Below are 22,190 nucleotides of genomic sequence, written 5' to 3'. Positions count from 1 at the left end.
CAATAGGTATGTCAAAACCTGCCTGTTTTGCAGAAGCACGTTCCCAGCAAGGTGAGTGTTTGAGAGGAGGATTGAAAGGTTTAGTTTTATTCCAGATTTGTATCTCCTGGCTCTGTTTTCCCCAGAATGAAGGGGATGTAATTTCAGACCCTTAGTTAAAGAGTTGCAAATATTTGGGGAAACAGATAAGTTGCTGCTAATTGACTCCCTGGCCACTTGTTCCCAGTTTTGGAGGTGCTGGAGTTAAAGATGAGACATGAAGCAGTTCAAGTTAATGGTCTCTGTTAGATGATTAGATGGCACCACACGTGGTGGAATGGAGTAGCTGGAAAATAGGCAGGAAGAAAAGGAGAATGTGGCATTAGTAGGGCATTGCTCCAGAAGAAAAACATTACAGTTTCTTCTAACTTTTACATGTAGCCAGGAACTTGAACATATTTAAACTTTACTGGGCCAGGACAGTGCCACCAATCCATCAGTAAAGAATTGTTGGATTATTTGAATAGCAGATAAAGTAGGTCTTACAAAAACAAAATATAAATGTTTATTGGTAAGCCCTCTGTAGAGGGGCTTTCTGTAATAATTTACTTCCACTGGACTGGTTTTCATTGCTTTATGGCATTAATTTCATGGTAGTGCAAGTTCGTGGTTCACATTTTTTTATGTTGCTCTCCAAGTGACTCAACAATTCAGAAAGGCAGCAGTATTTGTACTTTTTTTATCTGAGTATTTTTTCATCTTTTTGAACTTCCCATTGTTCATAATCTAAGCCCATGAGTGCATCCACCTTGTAGGAGACATTTTGCTATCTGCAGTTCGGCATTTGATGAATGTCATTATTACAGTTATAATAATTTGTGATAAATGGACAAGTAGACCCAGAGTCCTCATACAATTTGATGAAAAGTAGATGTATGTGTTTAATGCCTAAAGAAATTATTTCTGACAAAAATAAATCTGAGCTAAAACTAGTGATGTGGGAGAAACTTAACCCTTTTCATTAGGCTTGGGGAAGTAGTTGATAACTACTGCGGCTGTTTGACTCCCTTGTTCAGATTAAAAAATAAATTAAAGGGAGGAGGAAGGGAATGAAAGAGCATTTCCTTACCAGGCAGTCACACAAGCTATTGTCTATGAGCTCCCCGCCCCCATCTCTTTCACCGAGGCACACACACACATACGCACACAAAAAGCCAGTTTTCTGTCCTTCTGAGCACACAGATGTTCCTCTTGGCATCCCTACAGTATGGATAGGTTTTTTTGCAGGCGCAGAATGTGAGGCTTCTTTGTTGGAGACAAAGTGTTGCCTGTGGTGGGAATTGCTGCAGTGATGGGAAAGTATCGTAATGTATTGTTGGATTACTGTGTTTTTTTCCCCAGTAGAGACAGTACATTAAAGTAGCTTTGTGGGCAGTGAATTGTTTGAGCCAAGCCTGGCTAATAACACCCTCTCCTTGGCAAGCAGTCACACAAGGTATGGTTGGTATAGTTTGGATGGTCATGGGATTTGTCCCAGGCATCTGCAGCAGTTCTGCTGCGTTGAGGACAAGTCTTACCAGCGGCACGTGGTGAGCGAAGGAAGGTGCTCTGACTGTGAAGATAGAGCTGTCGTACTTTCAGCTCTCCATTTTTTAGTGCTATGAAGATCTGATGTGATACATACCTTCTTCTAAATTATTTCTAGGACCTCTCTTCTGACTTTTCTGTATAAAAGGTCTAAGAAAACAGCTTAAAATTTTAAATTAATTTCTGTTTAAAATTAGAAACTACTAGCATTAAGTGTTTGACTGAGCTTTTATACAGAAAAGGTTATAGCCCATTCAAATTGTTTCTTGTGCTACAGCCTGCCAAAGAACATGGTTCTTCTTTGGGCACAGTTGAAGACGTTGCCAACATAAAGCTCTGAATCCAGCTTTTCTGTCGTTGATGGTATCAAGCAAGAGAAACACAGACCTGGAAACTGGGGGTCTAGGTCAAGTTCCTTCTGCTCATATCATGTTATTTTTTATCTCCATTCTTGAAGTATACACGGATTTTGTCATGACTTTTACTCTTTTGGTTGGCAGTTTGGTATTAGAGATATTAGAGATATTCCTTGCCCCACAATAAATGTGTTCTGATATGAAGGGTTTGCCTGTATAGATCCAGTTGAAAGACTGCACAGTTTAAGCTGGAAAAAATGAGCTATGGCTACATTTCAAAATAGCTGAAGAAACAGTTTATAGATGAAAAATTTCTTGAAGAAGCTGCTTCTAGGGAGAATTTGGAGATGAGACTATAAAAGGGAAACTTACCTGACTATAATAACCGTTAAATATTTTATTTCTCAGTTTGTTCCTCTGATGACAGAAACTTCTGTCCTTTTTTCCCCAGGTATATTTATCTATCTCTAGTTTCCTCACTGTGGAGAAAGATGTAATGATTTAATTTTCTGTAGAGCTTTCATCTTTCCACACCTAGGAAAAAAAAGAACCACAGTCTTATTTGATACACTTTGTCAGTCCATATTTATGTGTTGTGTGTTTAATTCTCTGTACTCTACTGACCAGAAGGAATAAAGTGCTTATAGAAGGCATAAAACCAAACAAGTAGGTCAGGAAGTGGCTCTTCTCCTTGTACGATGTCACAACAGGTATTGCTAGTTCATTTCCAGGTGTGCTCCACATACTGGATGCAGATCTGCTATCGTGAATACACCTATTTTTTACATTCTTACATAAGCTGTTTTCTTCCCTGAGACTTATTTCTTGTTTGTCTCTCTGATTTCACAGAATGGCATAGATTATACTTACTCTAAGCTTTTCCCTCTTCTTTCATTCCCCCTTTTAAAATTGTAAGCATGATCCTGTTTCAGTGTTAGTGTCCCCTAAACAGAATTCCCTTTGGAAATGCTTCCTGCCCTTCTTCTGCTTTCATTTTAGGAACCCAGGACACATTCTAATGCGGTATCCAGCAGCACAGTTTCTTTCCTAGCTTTCCCTGGAGATCCCTCCTTGTCTACTTCCAACCTGCAACTGCCATTTCTGCCTCATGTCTGAGACCAACTGTTCATTTCTTCTTTATTGCCTCCAAAACTAAGTTTTCTGATGTTCCTTCTAAGTTCCTTTTGATAGTTCTAGTCAGTGATAGTCTATATTCCCTTAACCTCAAGCATTATAACATTAAGTTGACTTTTGTAATTTCTAATGTCATAATAGTATCTGATACTACCTTGTTTCATGATCTTTTGGATGGCTTTTCCCTGCATTTAGTGTTTCTAAAAGTTGCCTTTAGCAATCTGAGCTCACTCATGTCAGCACTGTGTGCAACAGGTTGCCAGGCTTGCTAGGTGACCTGTCTCACTGATAACTCCTTGCCCAAACCCACCATGTTCTTCTTGGATATTCTTTATACGTTTTCCTCATCTGTTTCACTGTATTTCATGAAACACATTTTTTTAAAGTCTGAAACACATCTGAAAACTGTCCCTCTCCTGACTCTGGTCAAGATCTGTTAATATTAGAGTTTTTTAGCAGAAAGTGGAACAATCGAATATTTGGTTTTCTCAAAGGCAGGTGCATGACATTCTGCAGAGAAGTGAGCCTTTTCTGTCATTCACACTCTTCCTTGCCAGTTCTTGAAAATCAAACTGACAGTGTCAAACCAGTTGCATTTTTAAGGCACCACTCCCCAGTAGCATTTTCGTATTATCTCTGAGTAGACTTTTATTAAATGCGAAAGCCATTGAAATGAATAATGCAGTGTTAGCTTGCAAAGAAATGTTCCTGACCAAATCTGAAAATGTCCCTTTTACAGGAGCACCATGAACTCTTTTTCATCAAAAAGTCTGTTCAGTATTTATTCGTATTGTTCATTCATAATGTAGCTGAGATTGCTCTTGAGGCATTCAGATAAATGGACTCTAACAAGGAATTGAAACTTCAGGAAGTATTATTTGACATACCTTAAAATGTTGGGTAATGTTCTGTGGTGTAGCACACTCAGTGATGCTTCAAGATGATTTGTGTGCACTGGAAATAGTTAGTTTTGTAATCTGTTTTTACAGGGGGACTTTTCCCCTGCCAGATCCTGTTTTATCCTCTTTGAGCTTTTTCAGACCATAGTGTTGGTATTGTCAGACATTTTTAGCTAAAATCTTTAGCTGAGTGTCTTGCAGTTCTCTGAGCAATCTGCATATACTGCATCTTACAGACCAACTGTTATGTAAATCTAACTTTACTTTTGCCACAGGTGAACAGTAAGAGTGACTGAGCAAGCCAGAGGGCAGATGTGATATGCAGTGCTTTTGAGTAGGCACCAACAGCCAGAAGGAGAGCTGGGGAAAGACATGGGAATAGGGAGTTCTGGGAAGAGTCTGATACTTTCCAGCATGCCTTTGGGAAGGAGCAGTCCTCTCTCAGCCTTAGCTGACTGATAAAGGGGAACCATATGGTACCTCCAGTTCCTCTTGTCTTAGAGTCCCATGCAGTTCTTCGTCCTTTTCGCTCAAGCTCACCAACTCGCCAACCAAATATTCTCCACAGACCTCACCCACATTCTGTAAAGTTGTATTTCTCAACTTGTACCTCCTTCAGACCCCGCTCCCCACTCCCATGGTTGGGTCTCCCTGAGACCCCAAGCCATTAGTGCTCAACCTTCCCCCGTCTTTAGCACCTTTGCCATCTCTCCTGTGGATTCCAGTGTAACTGAGCATTCGAGTATCTGCTTCAGCTGTTCAGCAGTTCCGTATTCTGTCTGCCTGTATATGCCAGCCCTTACATTGACATGGTTACCATCTCTCAGTGCCACTGGAATAGCCATTCTATCCTCCCTACGTGTCTTCTGTATCCAGGTCCCCTAAGAGAGGAATAAATCCAATTTATAGCTATGATGAGGTTTAAAGACAAAGAGAGGACATGGACAGTACTTACCATCAGTCCAGATGGGAGCATGAGAGCAATGTTAGAAGATGTGTCTGCAAAAAGCTGCTGACAGTATGTGAATTATCCTGGTTTGCTGAAGTTTTTCCTATATGACAACTTCTCCAAGCTGTACCAAGCTTGAGGATTGAGCACCAAAGCTGAGTAGGTTTTTAAATTCATTGTCATTGTTCCCATAGCTAGTATCATTACCCTGACAGTAAGGGGCAGTTTGATTTGAATTTTGATAAGAACCATGTCTGGATTATCAAAACCTACTATTTATAATAAAAAATCTATTATTTGTAAACTCTTATAAGAGACCTTCCAGAATGGCTGGTGCAAGGGGACTGGAATCAGCTGAGTGAGAAAACTGAAAAGCATGGCAAGAAAAAGAAGACACCTGAACTTGGTACTGATGAAAGAGAAAACTGTGATGGGGTGAGAAACTGAAAGGAGAATGAGATTGGATGCATAAATGAGCTGGGACTAGAATGAATGAGAAGGCAGTAAGTAAGAGAAGACAAGAAAAATGCCTAATAGTTTTTCATGGTTTAGGAAAAGAAAACTGGAAATGCCTGGTCAGAGATCCCAGGGATGCAGTGAGAGATCAGAGAAGTTACAATTAGGGGAGATGGATTAAGTGTTGAAAGAGAGTAAGGCTGAGACCACATCTATTAAGAAGAAAACTAGAACAGTATTGTGCAAAGGGCATTTGAAATGTGGCGGGCTGAAGGTTTAGGATTATCTACATGAAAAGTATCTGACTGAGACAAGGTTCCAGCATGGGAAAGAGAAGGGATAGGAACTACAACAGTGATTAATTGTGGGAAGAAGGACAGAAGAGTGTGAGCTAGAGCATACTTCATGTGTGTTTGCTTTTTTCTTTTTTCCACTTGGCTACTGCTTTTATCTTTTAAGCAGTTTGCCTGGCTTCTGGTGCATGATGGGCCATGGGGGTTTTTTATGTTTGTAAAATAACTGGCTAATTTTTTAATATAAATTTAAGCATATAGTCTTTATTTTTTAGCATTTTATAAGTTACAAAGCAATATTTTAATCAAAATAGTTCTTTGCATAGTTAAAAACAATGGAAAAAATAACAATTTGGACTGAAGACTTTATTTTTCTCTCAAGTTAAAGGATGCGCTTTACATTATAGACTGAGAAAGCAATTGGCATAAATTATTGTATGATGACAAAACTATATCTGATACAAGTTCTTGGATGACAGGAGCCACCTCTTGCAAGTTTCATTTGTCAAAGCTTACCTCAGTATGCCATGGAGAAAAGGTTACAGCATTCAACTTTGATGTGATATGAAGTACATTTTAAAATATAGATTATTCTGTGGATTCCTTCTCTAAAAAGGGAATGATCCTGTCTCAGAAGTTTTAGTGAATGCAAATTGATTCTTCCAGAGACTGTAGCAAAGTTTACAGCAAAAATTTTTTGGTCTGTTCTAGTAATTAAATATTGGGTACTTTAGGTTTTATTTGAATTGAGGTAAACAATTAGAAGTGTTTTTACAACTAAGAAATTTTGTTGAGGTTCTGAATGTCCATACTGGAACAGAATTAAATTTAAATATTTGGCACCTTTGGCTTTTTTTTTTTCTGTCGTAGATACAAATGCCATTGTTTATTGATGTCATTGTAATAGCAGAGCTTGACAGTGTCTTCACAATGGTTTGTGTGATGCTTTTCCGTGATAATTATAAAACATTTCTTGTCAGACTTTGCATTTACCTTCTTTTAGCTATAGGACTGAAAACTTAAATGTTTCATTCACCTATGTCTCTTCCACTTCTGGTCAGCTGCCAATAGTGTCTCAATAGCCAAGAGTGGACACGGAAGGGTCTCACAGAAGGAAGCTGCCAGGGCTTGACCAAGAAGGTATGGTTTTGGACAGCTCCATAAACATAAATGGGGATAATATTATACCCCCTAATGATAGAGTGACCCCCAAACTCTGCTGCTCATACCAGTCTGTTCAGTAGTTATTTCCCCCCCAGGTGTCCGTACATCCAGTGCCATTAGTGGTGTGCTTGCTTCCGTAAGCTCCGGTTGGCCGGGGGAATACTCAAATCTTTCAGTATGTTTTTTGCATCAGCATCTAGCTAATATCCCCAAACTCTTTGTGGTATTCATTTCAAATGTCTGTCTTAGATGGTGGTCAGTGCAAAGTGGAGGTTGGCTTTGGACTTCCTCAGGTGCATAAAGCACCTGTTGGTTTTAAGGATGTTTGCCAAAGGATCTGCTTGTGCACTGTTGTTCCAAAACACAAGGTGACAGTGACTGTTGTTCAGTCTGATGGTTTCACACAGTCTTACAGCATTCTGCTAAATGCTTCCAAGAATAGGAGAGGCTTTTATGTAGCTGAGTATCTAGAATCTCTGCTTCTATCTATCAGTCTAACCTTTTTTCCTTGTAAAAGTATAGACTTAGTGCAAGGAACAAAAATATTCTGAAAAATTATTAAGCAGGTGTTGCAAATGGTAAATGCTCAGAAGAAATGAGAGCATGTTTGCTTGCTTAATTCAAGGAAGGAGGAAAACAAACTGAGTAGGAAACAAATACAGATGAAGTGGCAATGGATTGATGAGTCACAGGAATTGGAACTGTATTTTCTGATAGAATGTAGCCAGCAGCCTTGGAGTATTTTTTGTGAAGTGTTCGATTGCAGAGAACAGAGATGCTTTGAAAATCCTATTTTGAGCATCCATCCCTTATTTGAATGACTAGATGTTGTGGTAATAAATAATGGATCAATAAAATTTAAGCCAGAAGGGACCTTCAGGTCATCTCTCGGAACTTTACTGTGTCATGAGACATGACATTTCAGCAGGTTATCCTGAACTGAACTAGCACATTTGTTTTGACATCTCTTCAGCTGAAACTGTCAATGGCTGAAAAATCTCAATGCTTGGAGTTTTTTCCTAGTGGTTCATCAATATTATTTACAAATTGTCATTTTCACCTGCATTCCTTGGACTTCACTTTCCTAATATTACATGCTTTTGCCAGATAGATTTAAGCACCTTTAAATACCAGTATTTTCCTTCTGTACAGACAGCTCAGTCTTTTCAATAACAGATCCAGATATTTACATTGTTATTGAGTTTTATGCATGGTCTTTGTCTCCTCTTTAATAGCCTTTAAAGAAAGGCAGACAGCAGGATACTACACCAAGATACTACTCTTTCAGTCTCTCTCTTACCATCCCGTGTTCTGCTCTGGGCAGAATTCCCACTACCTTTCTGCTGCCACTTTTCTGGCATCTCACTCTAACATTCAAAGCTAGGATTTGGCCTTTTTGCCCCAACATTGCTTAGGAGCTTATACTGTGGGGTGTGTGTCTGTTATGACTGCTGTGTGGAGCTGCTGATTGCAGGATTGTTGTCCCCCCATTGCTAGATGTGCAGTGTGTACCTCACTGGAAAAAGCCACTTCAGCAAGAAGTGTAGAGCTACACAGCCTTCCTCTTGACAGCAGTCTGCTAATTTCATCCATATTTCTGCTGAACAGGAATTTTGTGTACACTGGCAACGCGTGAGGTGTTTCTGGGAAGTGGTGTGCTTTTGAGGAGCTCCTTCCCTGTAGGATATCAGAGGGTGACCTATACAAAAATCTTAGAGATCTGTGCCAGGGTAACTCCTTAAGCCAGGTATAGGGGCTCCCTTTTCTCTTAAAGTTGAGACCAACATTGGCTTGGGCAGCATCTGTGAATGCTTCAAAACGTTTTTGAGAAACAAGATGAATTGTTCCACACACAGCTTTGTTCCACTCCAGCTGCATTGCTTTGCTGCTGGCTGGGGTCAGTTAGAGGTGGACTTGCTTCTGGGGATGCGTCGTCATTTCAGTATTACTAGTGAGGAGCTACAGGGTGATTTTGAGTGGATTTGAATGGTAGTAAGAACGGTGAACAAAAAAATCTGGAGAAAAAGTGATGGTCAATTTATTTTACTACCTTTACTGCTGTTGTATTTTTTCTGAGATTGATAATATGATGTCTTTCATATAATAAGAAAAAAAAAGAGAGAAAATGAAACAAGAATTTTTTAAAACTGTTCTGTACTGTGTTAAGACACTGAAACAAAGCTTCTTGAATAATAGATCTGAAAAAAAACAGAAATTCTCACAGTCCAAAAGTGAAAGATATCAAGACTTCTCAGGGCATTCGCTGAGAGTACTGTGGCTCAACTCCAACACTGTCTTTACAGTGGTTTGTATTAATCGATTTTGTATGGGAGATAATTCAGGTATTCCTTTTATTGCAGTTTTTGAAAGCCATCACCAGAATGTGTTGGGAGATGCTAAAAAATAATGACGCAAAAAATGTAAAAAATTCAAATTAAATTCTCTAAATGACACCCTTGGTGTAGGAATTAAAAAACCATGTTTAATAGTTGCCTTCCTTCTCCATTCAGAAATGCGTGCTCATGAGGCTGGGACAGATGGCATGGAAGAATGGATAGTGGGTGAGGGTGGTTGTAGCTAGCCCTACCTAGTTTCAATCAGCTTCGTACTGCTCCAAAAGGAGGCAATGGGGACTGGAAACCAGTAACAAAGTAGAGGGAATATAAGACAAAGCGTTCCACTTCCCTTAAAATATCAGTCCTGTATTTTTATAGTACGGAATAGAGGGTATCTGTGAATGCATTTTTGAAATGCGTGAGAAATACAAGCCAAGACCTGGTGAGATTCAACCATTTCTGTAATGGTGTTGTTATTTTGTAGCACAGTTTCCAAGAATAGAAGCTTTGTTGCTTTAAATTTTAAACTAATAACTTGAGTAGTTTTAGTAGAAAAAGGTCTGCTTACTAATTCGTGATCACATGCAGTTTTAAGTATTGGATAGTTTAACAAAATGCTTTAATGTCGACACCTATAATTTAGAGTTTGAATAAAGTTCTTAATGCCACGTACTAATGAGGATGCTTCCTTTGCATGTGAAATTGCACACCTGCAAAACTGCTGTCCCATTTTCTTGGTAGAAAATGGTGTAATTAGGATCCCCATTTTTAGTTGAAGCCTCCTTGTTTTTACATGCTCATTGTTTTCCATGTTAACTCCATTTGTAAACTTTTCACTGTAACCTAGAATGACTTAAATTTAAAAAAGAACATTTCCCCCCCAGCATTCTTGAAAGTTAGCAAGAGCTGAAATACGTCATTCCATATCCTCCATCTCCAATTTTCTTCATATATTTTAAGAGGACATAATGAAATTACTTATGTTTTAAAAATTACAAGTTTAAAATCTTGACTGAAGAGTTTGGGGGTTTTTGACCGAACCCTTTAATTTACCATGAAGATTTTGAGAGAGTAAAAGCTTCAGTGCAAAAGTGAAAGGATTAGCATTGGATCCAAGTTGCAATAAAAGGGATATAGTGAGTCAGAAGGAAGCTTCCGAGTTGCTTGCATTTGGAAGTGCATGCTGTGCTGCTCATTTGTTCAGCAAAGAGAAGACCTACTTTATGTAAGTTAAGACACAGTAGTTTAATATTTGCATGTGATGATAAAAGGCCCTATTTTTAATGTAATAAGAGGACATAAACTTTGATTTTTGTATTTGCTTTTAAAATTTCTTTAGCAGCATTAGCAAGGCTGTACTGGGTGTTTCTCTGTGCTCTTGCATACGGTGTTACACTGGTGATGTACGGTTGCACAGACTTATGGTTCAAATAAGAAAAAGGATTTTCATCTTGCTTCTTTTCTAGTTCTTTTCTGTGACAGTTCAAAAATTATAAGGAGCACTAAAGCAATTATTTGGGTTGCCTCCAACTTAACATCATCTTCTGCAAGCAGATGTTTGAGGAAAGTTATACCTTGTACCTAGTGCTTTGCCCACTCTAGAGTTGGAGAGAAGCCTGCAGGCACACATTCAAACTAGAGAAAGCTTTTCGTAGCCCATGGATTCTTGGCCGAAGTTCAGGCAAAGTTTTCTGGGGATGCTATAGTGGGTGCTTTGCCAACACTGGCCTGAAATGGGTTAATGACTTAGCAACAGCAGCTGATGGATTCCCAGCTCTGAAGCTGGGTGTTAGGCAGAGTGCTTCCATTCAAAAGTGGAGTTAAAATTCATAGCTGTTGTACATAAATTCTATAGAAGTGGAGAAAACTTTGACTCTGCTTGCAAAATATTTTTTTTAGGTTCTATAGAATATTCCCATACCATCACTTATTTATGCAACTAAACACCTTTGTCTACTTCTCAGTCAATTTAATACTCTTACCTGGCAGTAGGAAGTGGCATGAGGAAAACATGTGGATCCTTGAGAAACACAGTGCTTGGGGGTTGGGTGAAGGTTAATGGTTCCTGCTGATGGTCATTGGATAGGATGATCTTGAATACCAGCATTGTTACTTTAAAATAAAGCAAGTCCTTTTGCAAAATGGAGAAGGTAGATGGTTTCTTTCTTTTTACGCTGGTGTCCTGTGTCTCCTAGGCCACCATTCCAGAAAATAATAAAATGCCTGCTTTGTTTCTGGCTCCTGCTTCAAGCTTCTGCGTTAACCATAGGATAGTTTTATCTGTTTTAAGGATAATACTTTCATGGATAGAATATGATTATTATGCATAGAGCAACCTATTATTTCCTCTTGCTCTAAATGTGGTGGATAGATCACCACTGCATGTTATATTCATGTTTCTACTTTTTCTACATCATCCATATAGTCTAAAGGGTTTTAGCTGTAGGGAGCATCTGTCACAAACCCAAATGTTTATATTCATACATATTGGCAGTTGTGTCAGCTCCTCAAAGAGATGTTCTTCAGGATCTCTTTGTAAGCAGATGTGCTGTGACTGGAAAACCTTCTTTAATGATTAAGTACAATTAAAGTATCTGGAATCTGTTTGAGTTACTAAAGCAGCATTGAAGACCGATTCTTTTAATGAAAATACAATTGCTTGAATTTTGCATTACGAATATATAATAAACTCACATCTGGAAATTTGAGCAAAGTTCTCTGCAGACTGCACAGTGAGCAATGCTAAAATGGGAGGGGGTGTCATGCTTACGATTATTTTTTTAGTTATAAAATTAGATGCATTAATCATGAGAAGTACAGATTTTCGTCATGGACTTTCCTGCTTCTAAGTCGCCCTTCTAAAGATTCAATTAGAAAAAACTTAGTTTCATCTATTCACTTGCAAAACACCCCTGTAGACTACAACCAGCCCAAAAGGAACAGATGCATGATGAAAATAATATTTTGTATTTCAGTTAAAAAGATGGAGCTCAATATCTATCCCAATTGCTATGTTGACACAGCTCAATATCTCTGCTGTCAGATAAAGAGAAGTCTTCTAATTCAATTTAAACCTCATTCAGTTCAATCTTCTGTAGAAGAGTGTTGGACCCTGAAGCCAGTTTTTTTGTCCTGCTTTAGGTTATTCGTGAGCCGCTTCTCCTGTAGGAGGAGGATCAGGAGAAAAAGGCAGAGGGGTGGCTGGTCTTTAAAATTTGTTACAGAACCACTAATGTTAATCTTAAGTTTTATTATGTTCAAAACGTTAATCCTTTTAAAAGCAGCACAGAATGTTGTAGTTCAAAGATCTGAGTTTAGTGTCAGTCAGGTTTTAATAGTTTTATGCAGTCTTTTCCTTTCAGGAACTTTTTTGCTCTTCTTTAGCTCTACTCTGTATAGTTTCCTAAATTTCTACACTGTTTGCCTACAGTGTTTTCAATGTGCTCTTTTGTCACATTTTACCACATATCCCTTCTTTTCTATCTTCCCCAACTTCCTTTTTTCTCGTTATAAGGTGTCTGCTCTCTCTTTTTGTTTCCACAGACCGTTTCTCTCTCTCAGATTTCCTTCTTTCCATTTTATTTTGCCTTCTCTCAAAACCTAATCCCCACTCTCCCCCCATTGATAAAGGCGGAAAAGTATGATAATTTATGCCAAAGATACTATTAGGGATCAGAATAACTTCATGGTTGAATGCAAAGTCAACCCATCTAGCCAGCAACTGTCAGTAAGGTGAAGGTCTGGTTCATGCTAGAGAATTTTTTTAGATGTTTTCCGTATACTCACATGGCTAAAATCTCTAGTCAGTTGGTATCTTCATTTAAGGTTCTTCAGTGACGATCTTTTCCTCTTCATTCCCCTTCTTATCCCAAAACATCCTGACTTCTTTAGGGAACTGTCTTCTCAATAAGCCTAACAAATCCTGGAAGATGCCGTTCACTTTTATGGTCTTACACACTGTCTTTTGATTTTCTTTATCTCTTGTCTTACTGCAGTGTTGCACATTAGCTTTCAGGAATAATTCTCATCAGTTGTGAAACTGTTCTGTTTTGAAATGCAAATATTTCACAGAGAAAGGGACAGAATTTATCCTTTCCAGCTATTCGGATAGCAACCAAATATAAGCTGTGCTCTGTCTTCGTAGCTGTGTCATACTCTTCACTACAAGTAGTTGCTTGCATTTTGGACAGATGAGGACCTTCACTTTCATATTTTTAAGACAATATGTGTTATTTCCACTGGACTCATGCCAGTCATCCCAGGATTCATTGGGATGAGTGTTGGCAGAACCCTTGCTGACTGAAGTACCTTTTGTACCCCAGATACCTACTCAGATTGAATGTATCAAATGATCTTCCTTTGCAGTTTGGAACATAACCAAATATATTACTCAGGATTAACCATGAGACATGGCAAATGGATGTAAGATAGCATTGACAGAAAAATGGAAAAAAGCACAGAAACAAACCCCACCATAAATGCGAGTCCAGCATCTTTTCTCAAGCTGTTTAGTTTTCCAAATGAACCTTGGTTTGATGAGCTGAAGAAAGTTGAAACCTGGTTCAGTTTTGCTCCATTCTAGGAAACAGTTGTCAGACAGAGAAGATAGTCTGCCCAAGCAGGAGGTGAAAATGAACAAGGTGGAAATGCATGCAACCAACTCTCCTGTTACATTTTCTCCAGTCGGTAACTGGAGAATTTTTCAAACTTTCACTTGCTTTTGCTCAAGGTGGTCAAGTTTGATGCATCTTCAGCTCTTTATGGTTTGACTAGGGAATAAAAAAAAGTATGACTTGAACTTTCAAAAGAAGAATAAATAATTCTTAGTTTTATTGCTGGACTTCGATCAGTATCTCTCCAGGTACATTATAAAAGATAGCTAGTGTTTTAAAAATCTTCACTAATTTGGCATGGCTATCTTAACACAGGGTCTGTTTTAAAAACACATTGAACACTTGCATCTTCTGACTTGAAAGAAAAGAGAAGGGAAAAAAGAGCATAAAACAATAAAACCCAAGCCTGTAGGCAGAATGTTTCATGACAATAGTTGTGGGGTTTCTTTTTAATTATATGTAATAAAAAACTTGCAGATCATACCCACTCTTTGGGTGAGGGGATAAGACAAGAAAAGTTCCCTTGCCTGAGGCTCAGGGCTGGAAATATAAACCATAGTTAGTTGACATTATACTTTTTGATAATAGCAATGTCACCAGTGATCTAATGATGACTTGTCCTCCCCTTTGATGATATGTTATCCTGCAGATAATTGTTTGCATGATAACAGATGACACAGTAAAATATTTTGATGGAAGACACAAACAGTTTCCCGTATAATAAAATGCTTTTTTGTAGAGTCTGAATTCCCACAGTGGGATCTGGTGGTGTCTGCTCTTCCATGGGCAGAATTGTGTCAGCAGAGACTGGGTCTGTGGTGGTACACAGTGTCTGTCCCAGCAGTTTTAGTGCTGATGCATTACAACAGTTGGACTTCTCTTGCAGCACGTGGTTTTCTATGGGGCCGCTACTCTGGGTCTGCAGACAGGAGTGCAGCCTTAGGGGATTGCAAGACCACTGCTTAAAAAAAACTTACCTTCTTCCCCATCTCCCCTTTTCTTTACAGAAAATATCAGAGAGGAACCCGAGTACGCCTGAGACTGCTGGATCTTGAACTCACGTCGAGGTTCTTGGGGGCAAAAACTGATACCACATTGCTGGAAGCTGATGCAGTGCTTTTAGGGCTTGCAGAGAGCAAGCAAACAAAGCAAAAGGAGTAAATCTACTGCAAATAAATGCACTCTGTGTTCTGTAGCAAATTATACAAATGAAATGTTTCCTCAGGAAGTAAATGAAAATTTTCTGTCTGCTTAGTTAAGTAAATAATGAGATCAATAAAAGACAATAAGCACATTGTACCTGATTCTTGCTCCATTTTTATTGACTAATCTTTCTAGGTCTTTGCCTTTAGGTTTAAAAGTAAAAGGTAAACTGAGCTTCTGTATGGAATGTTAATTGAATATTTGATGTTGTTCTTGTAATTCTTGTATAAAGAATTCCACAGTTCATCATACTGTCCCAAAGGAACGTTGATCTGAGGACATTGTACTTCCATGGAGGAAGTGCAGATCTTGCTGCCGTGGTGCTCCTTCCAGTACAGTGTTTCATACAGAACAACATCAAGGATTTTTGATTTCGAAGTTGCAGTGCAGACTGTTTACTGCAGATATTGTGTTTAATATCCATTATAATACATCATGCTTTTATCTCCATCAGCATGAGGAACTAGAGATAATTCTTTGTTTTAATCGGAGTTCTCATTTCCAATGCATATTAGTAATTTTTATCTGGTTGTTAATAGAAATGAAAAGAAATTGTTTCAATGCAGTAGGCCAAGTGTAGGCCTTAGTTTTCTGTGAGTGTATTTAAGATAATATAACAGGTGTTTGATCACACAACCAAAGAATCATGCTATGGTGTTTCCAATATCTTTTTGGAGCATTTCTTTTGATTTCTGTTCTATCCAAGTCTGTATTCTGCACAGTCTGTGTCGTGCCTAGCAGGTGTGCTGAGGGCAAGGCAAATTTGCTATTCATACCACTGAATTACAAAAGAAAGCCTGTTTAATCTTAAAATATTTTCCCAAAGTTTGTAATGAAATGAAATTTGTTGAGGTGGCATGCCTTGTTTTTCTGCACTGACTGTCCAGCAACAATGTGTTTCTTTTTATATGTACTTTATTCAGCAAATTGCACAAAATTCAGCAAAATGCACACTGGCTTAAGCATATATTACTGAAATTCACAGGCACCTCATCTTTCTGTTGGAGCAGGGTACCAGGGAGCCAGTTCAGGCTACCACAGCTCATGCATCCCTTTCCTTGCCTTCATCTGAGTGTACTTGGATAAGATGGCATCAGAGGGCAGAAACTGAGAAATTTTGTTAGACCACAGCTGGCCTGTGAGTCAGGTTGCCACCCAAACTCTGCAAGTCTTCATACGGTCCAACAAAATTTATTTAGAACAGGATACAAAAGCTTTAATCTGTTTTATAGGTATTTTCCAAAAACATTGTAATTTCTCTTTTAAAGGTTTTTGTCTTTTATGTTTTTTGTTTGAAAACATATAAAAAGAAATGTGAAAGGAAAGCTGAAGTGCCTTTTTACCTGGAACCACAGCCCTATGGCACAGCGCTGTGATTCTTTCTTAGTCCTCTGACTAAAAGAAAAACTTTGACCCAAATAAACAAAAGAAAACTCATGTCCTAACTTTGCCCTGTCGTAACACTGAAAGAAGAGTTATAATGCAGACAAAATCGTAGAATTGTTAAGATTGGAAAAGGTCTCTAAGATCTTTGAGTCCAACTGTTAAACCGGCACTGCCATCTTCACCACTAAACCATGTCCTTAAGTGCCACATCTACAAGTTTTCTTAACACTTCAAGAGGTGATGATTCCACCATTTCCCTGGGCAGCCTGTTCCAATGCCTGACATCACCTGCTATGGATAGTTTACAGATAAATCTCATCTATGATCTGTTGAGGAGAATATTTTTAATATAAGGTATTTATTTGCCCAGATACTAGGAGGAATCACATGGAAAATGCATAGCTCTTCTGGAGGAATGGACATGTTTTAGCAGATCCTTTTATAGTTTTGCAAACTGAAGTTTTGTTTCTGAAATCAATAAGGAGCCAAGCAAGAGAGAGGAAACAAGCAATGTGAGCTTATTTTGTTGCTTTAATTCATCTCAGTGATCTTAATTAGGGGATTTTGAACATGAATTTCATTGGATGTTAGCCTCCAGGTAAAGAGTTATCCTAGCATTAGAGTAGGAAAAGAAGGCCTTTTTAAGAAGCCAGGAGGGATTTAAAATATCAAAGAGAAATCCTGTCTGTTGAACGTAATTCATCCTATGTGATTGATCAACCTTAAATACAAGTGCCTTGGTAGGAAATATGTGCGTTAATGTTTTGGGCAGGAGAAGAGTTAATTCACAGTAAGATTTCAAATAGTGATTTTATCAAACCTTCCACTGGATACCCTTTAGAGAAGTAGCTTTTGGAGGCTGTAGTGGTTACTATTTCAAATCCATCTTTGTTTTATTTGGAAAAAGGTTTGCATAAACCGACCCACTCTTACAAACCATGGGGTTGAACCTTCAATGGCTTTAGGCTGCTGCTAGCCTTTGTGGCCTTTGGCAAACCAGTTGTTGTGCCAGCCCATCTGCAGTGACTTTCAGTTACTCACTGGACCTCTAAACTCTTCATACAAGAGTTGTCCCATGGAGGAGTCTCTGTTAGGGGTAGCCTGTGCCCATCACACATGGCGTCAATTCTGTACAACTTCCAAATGCAAAATTACAGTGACACAGCAGAGAATTTTGAAATTTGGGATGTTGGGATTGCATTTCATATCTGTGATACCTGCACATACCAAGAATATGTGTAGACTATATGTCCTTAACACAACTTTAAGGGACCACCGATATTCTTTACTGAACAGCCATGATGCTACAATTGCATGGCCTATTCTATAAGACTGTTCACATATTTTATTCCAGTCTTTTATCAGAATAGAAATTGATAATTAATGCAAACAGGTATTTCTAGGGCTGGGTGTATAGAAAAATAACAAATGAAGTTATTTTTCTGTACGTTAACTTTGCTGCTGGTTGCCCCTATCTCCAGGAGTTCTCTCTTTCTTCACGACCATGTGCCTTTTTGCTGCTTTTCTTTGCATTTTCTGTTCCAAAGGTGCACAAGTGTATGTACAAGAGCAATGCACAGTGAAGTCTCCTTGTCCATGTGGTTCATATCCCGAACAGCCTTGTATGTGTCTGGGTTTGGGCAGCGGTGTCCATCTGAATTTTTGTTTGGAGGTCATTCTTATTTCAGGTATGACAATAGTTGTTTCTGCTAACATAAAGAAAGGGTAAAGCCATCCCAGCAGCTCCTGTGGCACTGTGCCTAGCCCACACCACCTCCTGGAAAACTCTTGTCACTAAGTATGCTACATGTATTACTAATATTAACCATAGGAATGCCACTGATTCATACTGAGGCTGTAGCTGTAAGTGTAAATGTATCATTTTGCTGAGAATCCTGAGGGCGGTATAAACCAAGTTCTGCAACTATGTTCATCTGACTGCTGAAATCAGGAATTCCTCTGTATGCCATGCTGTGTTTTCTTCTAAATTTTGTGATTTTGTCTTACTCAGAAGCACAGACCATATGAGCAAAGATCTTTACTAAAATCACGTGGATTTATTCTTGCACAGTTCATTTTTTTGATTATGCTGTGGAGAACATGTTTGGTGTTAGCAGATCTCCGTGTTTCTTAATCTGTTTTCCAGATTTTTTTTTCCCCTATAACAATCTTGATTTTTGCAAGTGTTAAAGGTTTTTTTTGCTCTGAAATTTTTCAGGTAACAGCACAGACCCCACTTCATTAGCAGATACACAATTACACATCCTCTATCATATTCTGCTTTGCATGCTGCCCTCATCTCTTAGTTGACAAATTTCTCACTAAAATTTGGATGAGCATGACAGATTCACTGCAGGTAGTTGTAATTCATGCTTGCTATGGTGTAAAATTTACACTTGGAATTGTAGTGCTGAGTGCTCAGAGAAGAGCGTGAAACGCATCCTCAGCTGAGGGAGGAGAAGCCTGGCTGCCATCCCAGCCTTGTCGTCCCCTCTCAGTCTCTGTGTATGGGTGAGTCTGTAGCAAGTGGCCGTGGGCAGGTTCAAATCTTCCCTTCTACACAAGCAAGGAATATTTCCACACATTCTGCTCGAAGGACACTTAACTGTTTCTAGGCCTGTAACTGAAGTGCCCACGAACTTCACCCTGTCCCACATCCACTTCTTACTCCACTCAAATATACCTGAATGCCTGTAGTGCTCTCTGGGTTTACAGATGTGCTTATAAGCAAAGTTAGCGTTGATAAAAACTAAAATCAAAGCTGATTGGGGTTTTGGCTGAAGCAATACTTCACCTTTTACATTTATTCAGGTCCTGTTTTGAAAGCTTTTGTAAGTTTTCCTAAAATTCTCCTGTTATTTTATGAGCAGAACATTAAACACTTTATACATACTTGGAAAGCAAAATAGCTTTATCATGATGTGGAGTTGGAAGAAAAATGAGAATAGTTCAATGTTCTTTTGATGACTGATGTGCTACAACAAGACCTGGTAAATCCCCTGGGCTTGTCTGCCCTTTCATATTTCAGGCCTTTAGGTGATCAGATGGGGAAAAAGGGAAACCCTGAAGAAATCAGGTCTGTGTATTGAGAGCAAATTAGCATCTTGCAACCAAAGCTTTGGCACTGAGCTGGTTTCTAAAGAAAAGAATACTTAACGTTTTACTTCAGGGCATTCTGGAAAGTTTGGGTTCCTTCTCGTTTCTTAATACTATCACATTTATAAATCAGGCAAATTATTGTTCAGGCTTCCCCCTCCCCCCGCTTTTTTTTTTTTTTTTTTTCCTCACAGCATTATTCCCATATGCTGGGAGAACTTTTCCAGTCTTCTGTTTTGGCTAGAGAGCATTTCTGCTAGATACAAGCATGCACTCGACATGTGCTTTTTAGTAAATTATACATTGTGGGGAAGTGTTTATTGCATATGAAGGGTCTAGACTGCCCAAATGAGGCTATTACATTGTCATCAGGCCATAACCTAAAATAAATATTATCCCTGGTATGACTGCATTAGACTAAGATCAGTAAGGTCTTAAATACCTTAAAGCATTCTTGTTGCCTTCTAGGCTGTGCCTCATTCAATCAGAGTTAAGCAGCCTGATGCACTCACTACATGATGGCTCTAATGAGGAAATCAGCCATTAATGTGGCAGACTGTCTGCAGCAGGCTGGGTGTCAAGTGCAGTCAAAAGTTACACTTCCCAACTGGGTTAATCGATCCAAGGCACCCTTGGGATAGATACTGTAGTCATTCTGCAGCTTTGGTTAGCTTCTGAAAGTGGAAGCATATTTAAATTGTTTTAATATGTTGACATTTAAAGTAGTAGGAAGGGTCTTTTTTCTCATACCTTTTATGAAAAATCAAAGAACTACTGAAATAACAGCTCTTACTATTACACAAGAGCAACTTGGCTGGTTGAATCTTTGCACATCTTCTCAGCCTCAAACCTGTATTTAAGACATGACACATATGGTTAACTTAAGTGTTATTTCACCATCTCAGTCCAGTAGCATGGGGAAAAAAGTTAAGGGATTTAATACTTCTCTTCCCAGAGAGAGGAGTTGTTCAGTTCTTGTCAAAATGTTTAAATGTCCTCTCATGCTAGTCACTGCTAACTCCTGCCTTCCCCATCTGCCAAAGCCCTTGCTACCTTGGCTTGTGCCAAGCTTGTGTGGGTCTAGCTATTAAATTGCTTGACCCAGAGGACATTTAAGTAGGCATGGCATAGTTTGCTCAGGATCACCCAAGTGCTAAGCAGGTGTGTTAGTGTGTGATTTCATTGGCTCTTGAGGGACAGACTTTGCTGTTGAGTGACTGAGGGACTCACGCACTGATTTGGGTTCCTGTTTGCCCTCGGAAGACCACCGCTACATTCAGACTGGCATGTGGGGTGGCAGGGTCTTCAGCAAGCCTAGGAAGGATGTGTCACCGCAGTGCTGGCGGCTTCCCTCCGCCGGGCGAGCAGCCGGAAGGCGAGAGCGGCAGCCAGCAGAGGCGAGGGAGCTGCCTGACAGCTCGAGCTGTGAAAGAGCAGCGTCAGCTCAAAATCTTTCCGCCGTGGCCTTTGCACCTCGGGCCGCGGCATCTTTGCACACGCTGGATCGCCGGGGAGCTGAAGTTTCATTTACCGACTGAACGACTCTGAACAGGGTCCCCCCCGTCCCAATTAGCGCTGCCGCCCGCCCGCCCCACGGCGGGTTAAGCGGGGCCGCGCTCGGGCGGTGCGCGCGGGCCGGGCCGGGGGCGGCGGCGCGCGCTGGGGGGGGCGCGGGGGCGCCCGCCCCTCTCCGGGGCGCTGGACCCTTTGGAGAGAGCTGCGGCGCGCCGGGTTCTTGTGTGAAAAACAAGGGGCACAATGCTGGAGTCGTAACCTCCTCACCCCTGACGGCATGGGAAAGTGCACTCCTCAGCTGTTGGGTATAGAAAGGCTGCTTCAGGCATGAGAAATGTTCATAAAAATGCCGTTTAGAGCCTGCCCTTCTACTCTGCACATGTCATCTTGCCTATCAAGCTGCCTAATTGGAAAATTAGGCTGGCCTTAATTTAGAGACCTAAAAGTTCATGCTGATAATTTCCCAGAGAATTGTTTTCCCCCAATTATTATTATAAATGGTTTCAGCACATTGGAAATCTTTATTGAAAAAGAAAAAAATATACCAGGGAAGAGCAGCTCTTTCATTTCAGAGACTTTCTCTGATTTCCGTGTGTGAAATTATATTGTTGTGCATCCTGTGAATGATCATCTGGAGATGAATGTGAGTCCCTGTTGTTCTCCATGCATCATTCCTTGTTTGACTGTACGCAAAGAGCTGACTGTACTTTAATTTACAGCATGTTATAATCTTTTGAGCTTAATGCACCTGCTATTTTCTATCTGCTGAGGCTCTGAAAGCAGCAGTGAGCAGAAGCTGCCTTGCAGCTGTAAATGTTTCCCCCCTCTAGTCCTGTGTCTGTGAGCACCACAGACACCACTGGTCCTGAGTCACCTAAGGAGACCTGAGATGGTGTGGGATCATTCAACCAGGCTGGCTGGTTGAATCCTTCCTGACTTTGATCCGGGCTCAGCCTTGCAGGTAGCCACATCCAAGGCTGTGGTCTGAGCCTTTGAGATCTCCACTTAAAACTCTGTTTAGATGACACGGTGAAGATCTCCTTTCTGAACTTGGATACTGTCCGTCTGAGACCCACGATGGGATGAAGGCAGTGGTGACCATGCACACCAGGCTGTCTTGTTTATGTTCAGCTGTTAGGACAAGGAAGGATTTCAGCTGACTCCTACTTGTCCCCTGCAGATGGGAGCGATGGGCAAGGCTGGGCAAGGGCTCGCGGAGGCAGC

The 22,190-nt window shown here is 39.9% G+C and overlaps 1 protein-coding gene across 1 annotated transcript in view; it reads left to right on the top strand.

Moving 5' to 3' along the window:
* The window catches only part of MRPS28 (mitochondrial ribosomal protein S28), a 73,839-nt gene extending 58,769 nt beyond the window's left edge, over window positions 1–15,070 (top strand). Inside the window, exon 4 of the mRNA XM_017834564.1 lies at window positions 14,774–15,070. Coding sequence (XP_017690053.1) covers window positions 14,774–14,927 — 154 coding nt within the window. The 3' untranslated portion in view covers window positions 14,928–15,070. The remainder of the gene's footprint in view (window positions 1–14,773) is intronic.
* Window positions 15,071–22,190: the final 7,120 nt, after the last annotated feature.

This window comes from Lepidothrix coronata, unplaced genomic scaffold (assembly GCF_001604755.1).
Source record: "Lepidothrix coronata isolate B3197 unplaced genomic scaffold, Lepidothrix_coronata-1.0 Scaffold235, whole genome shotgun sequence".
NCBI lineage: Eukaryota > Metazoa > Chordata > Aves > Passeriformes > Pipridae > Lepidothrix > Lepidothrix coronata.
This window is presented reverse-complemented; position numbering and strand designations above follow the sequence as displayed.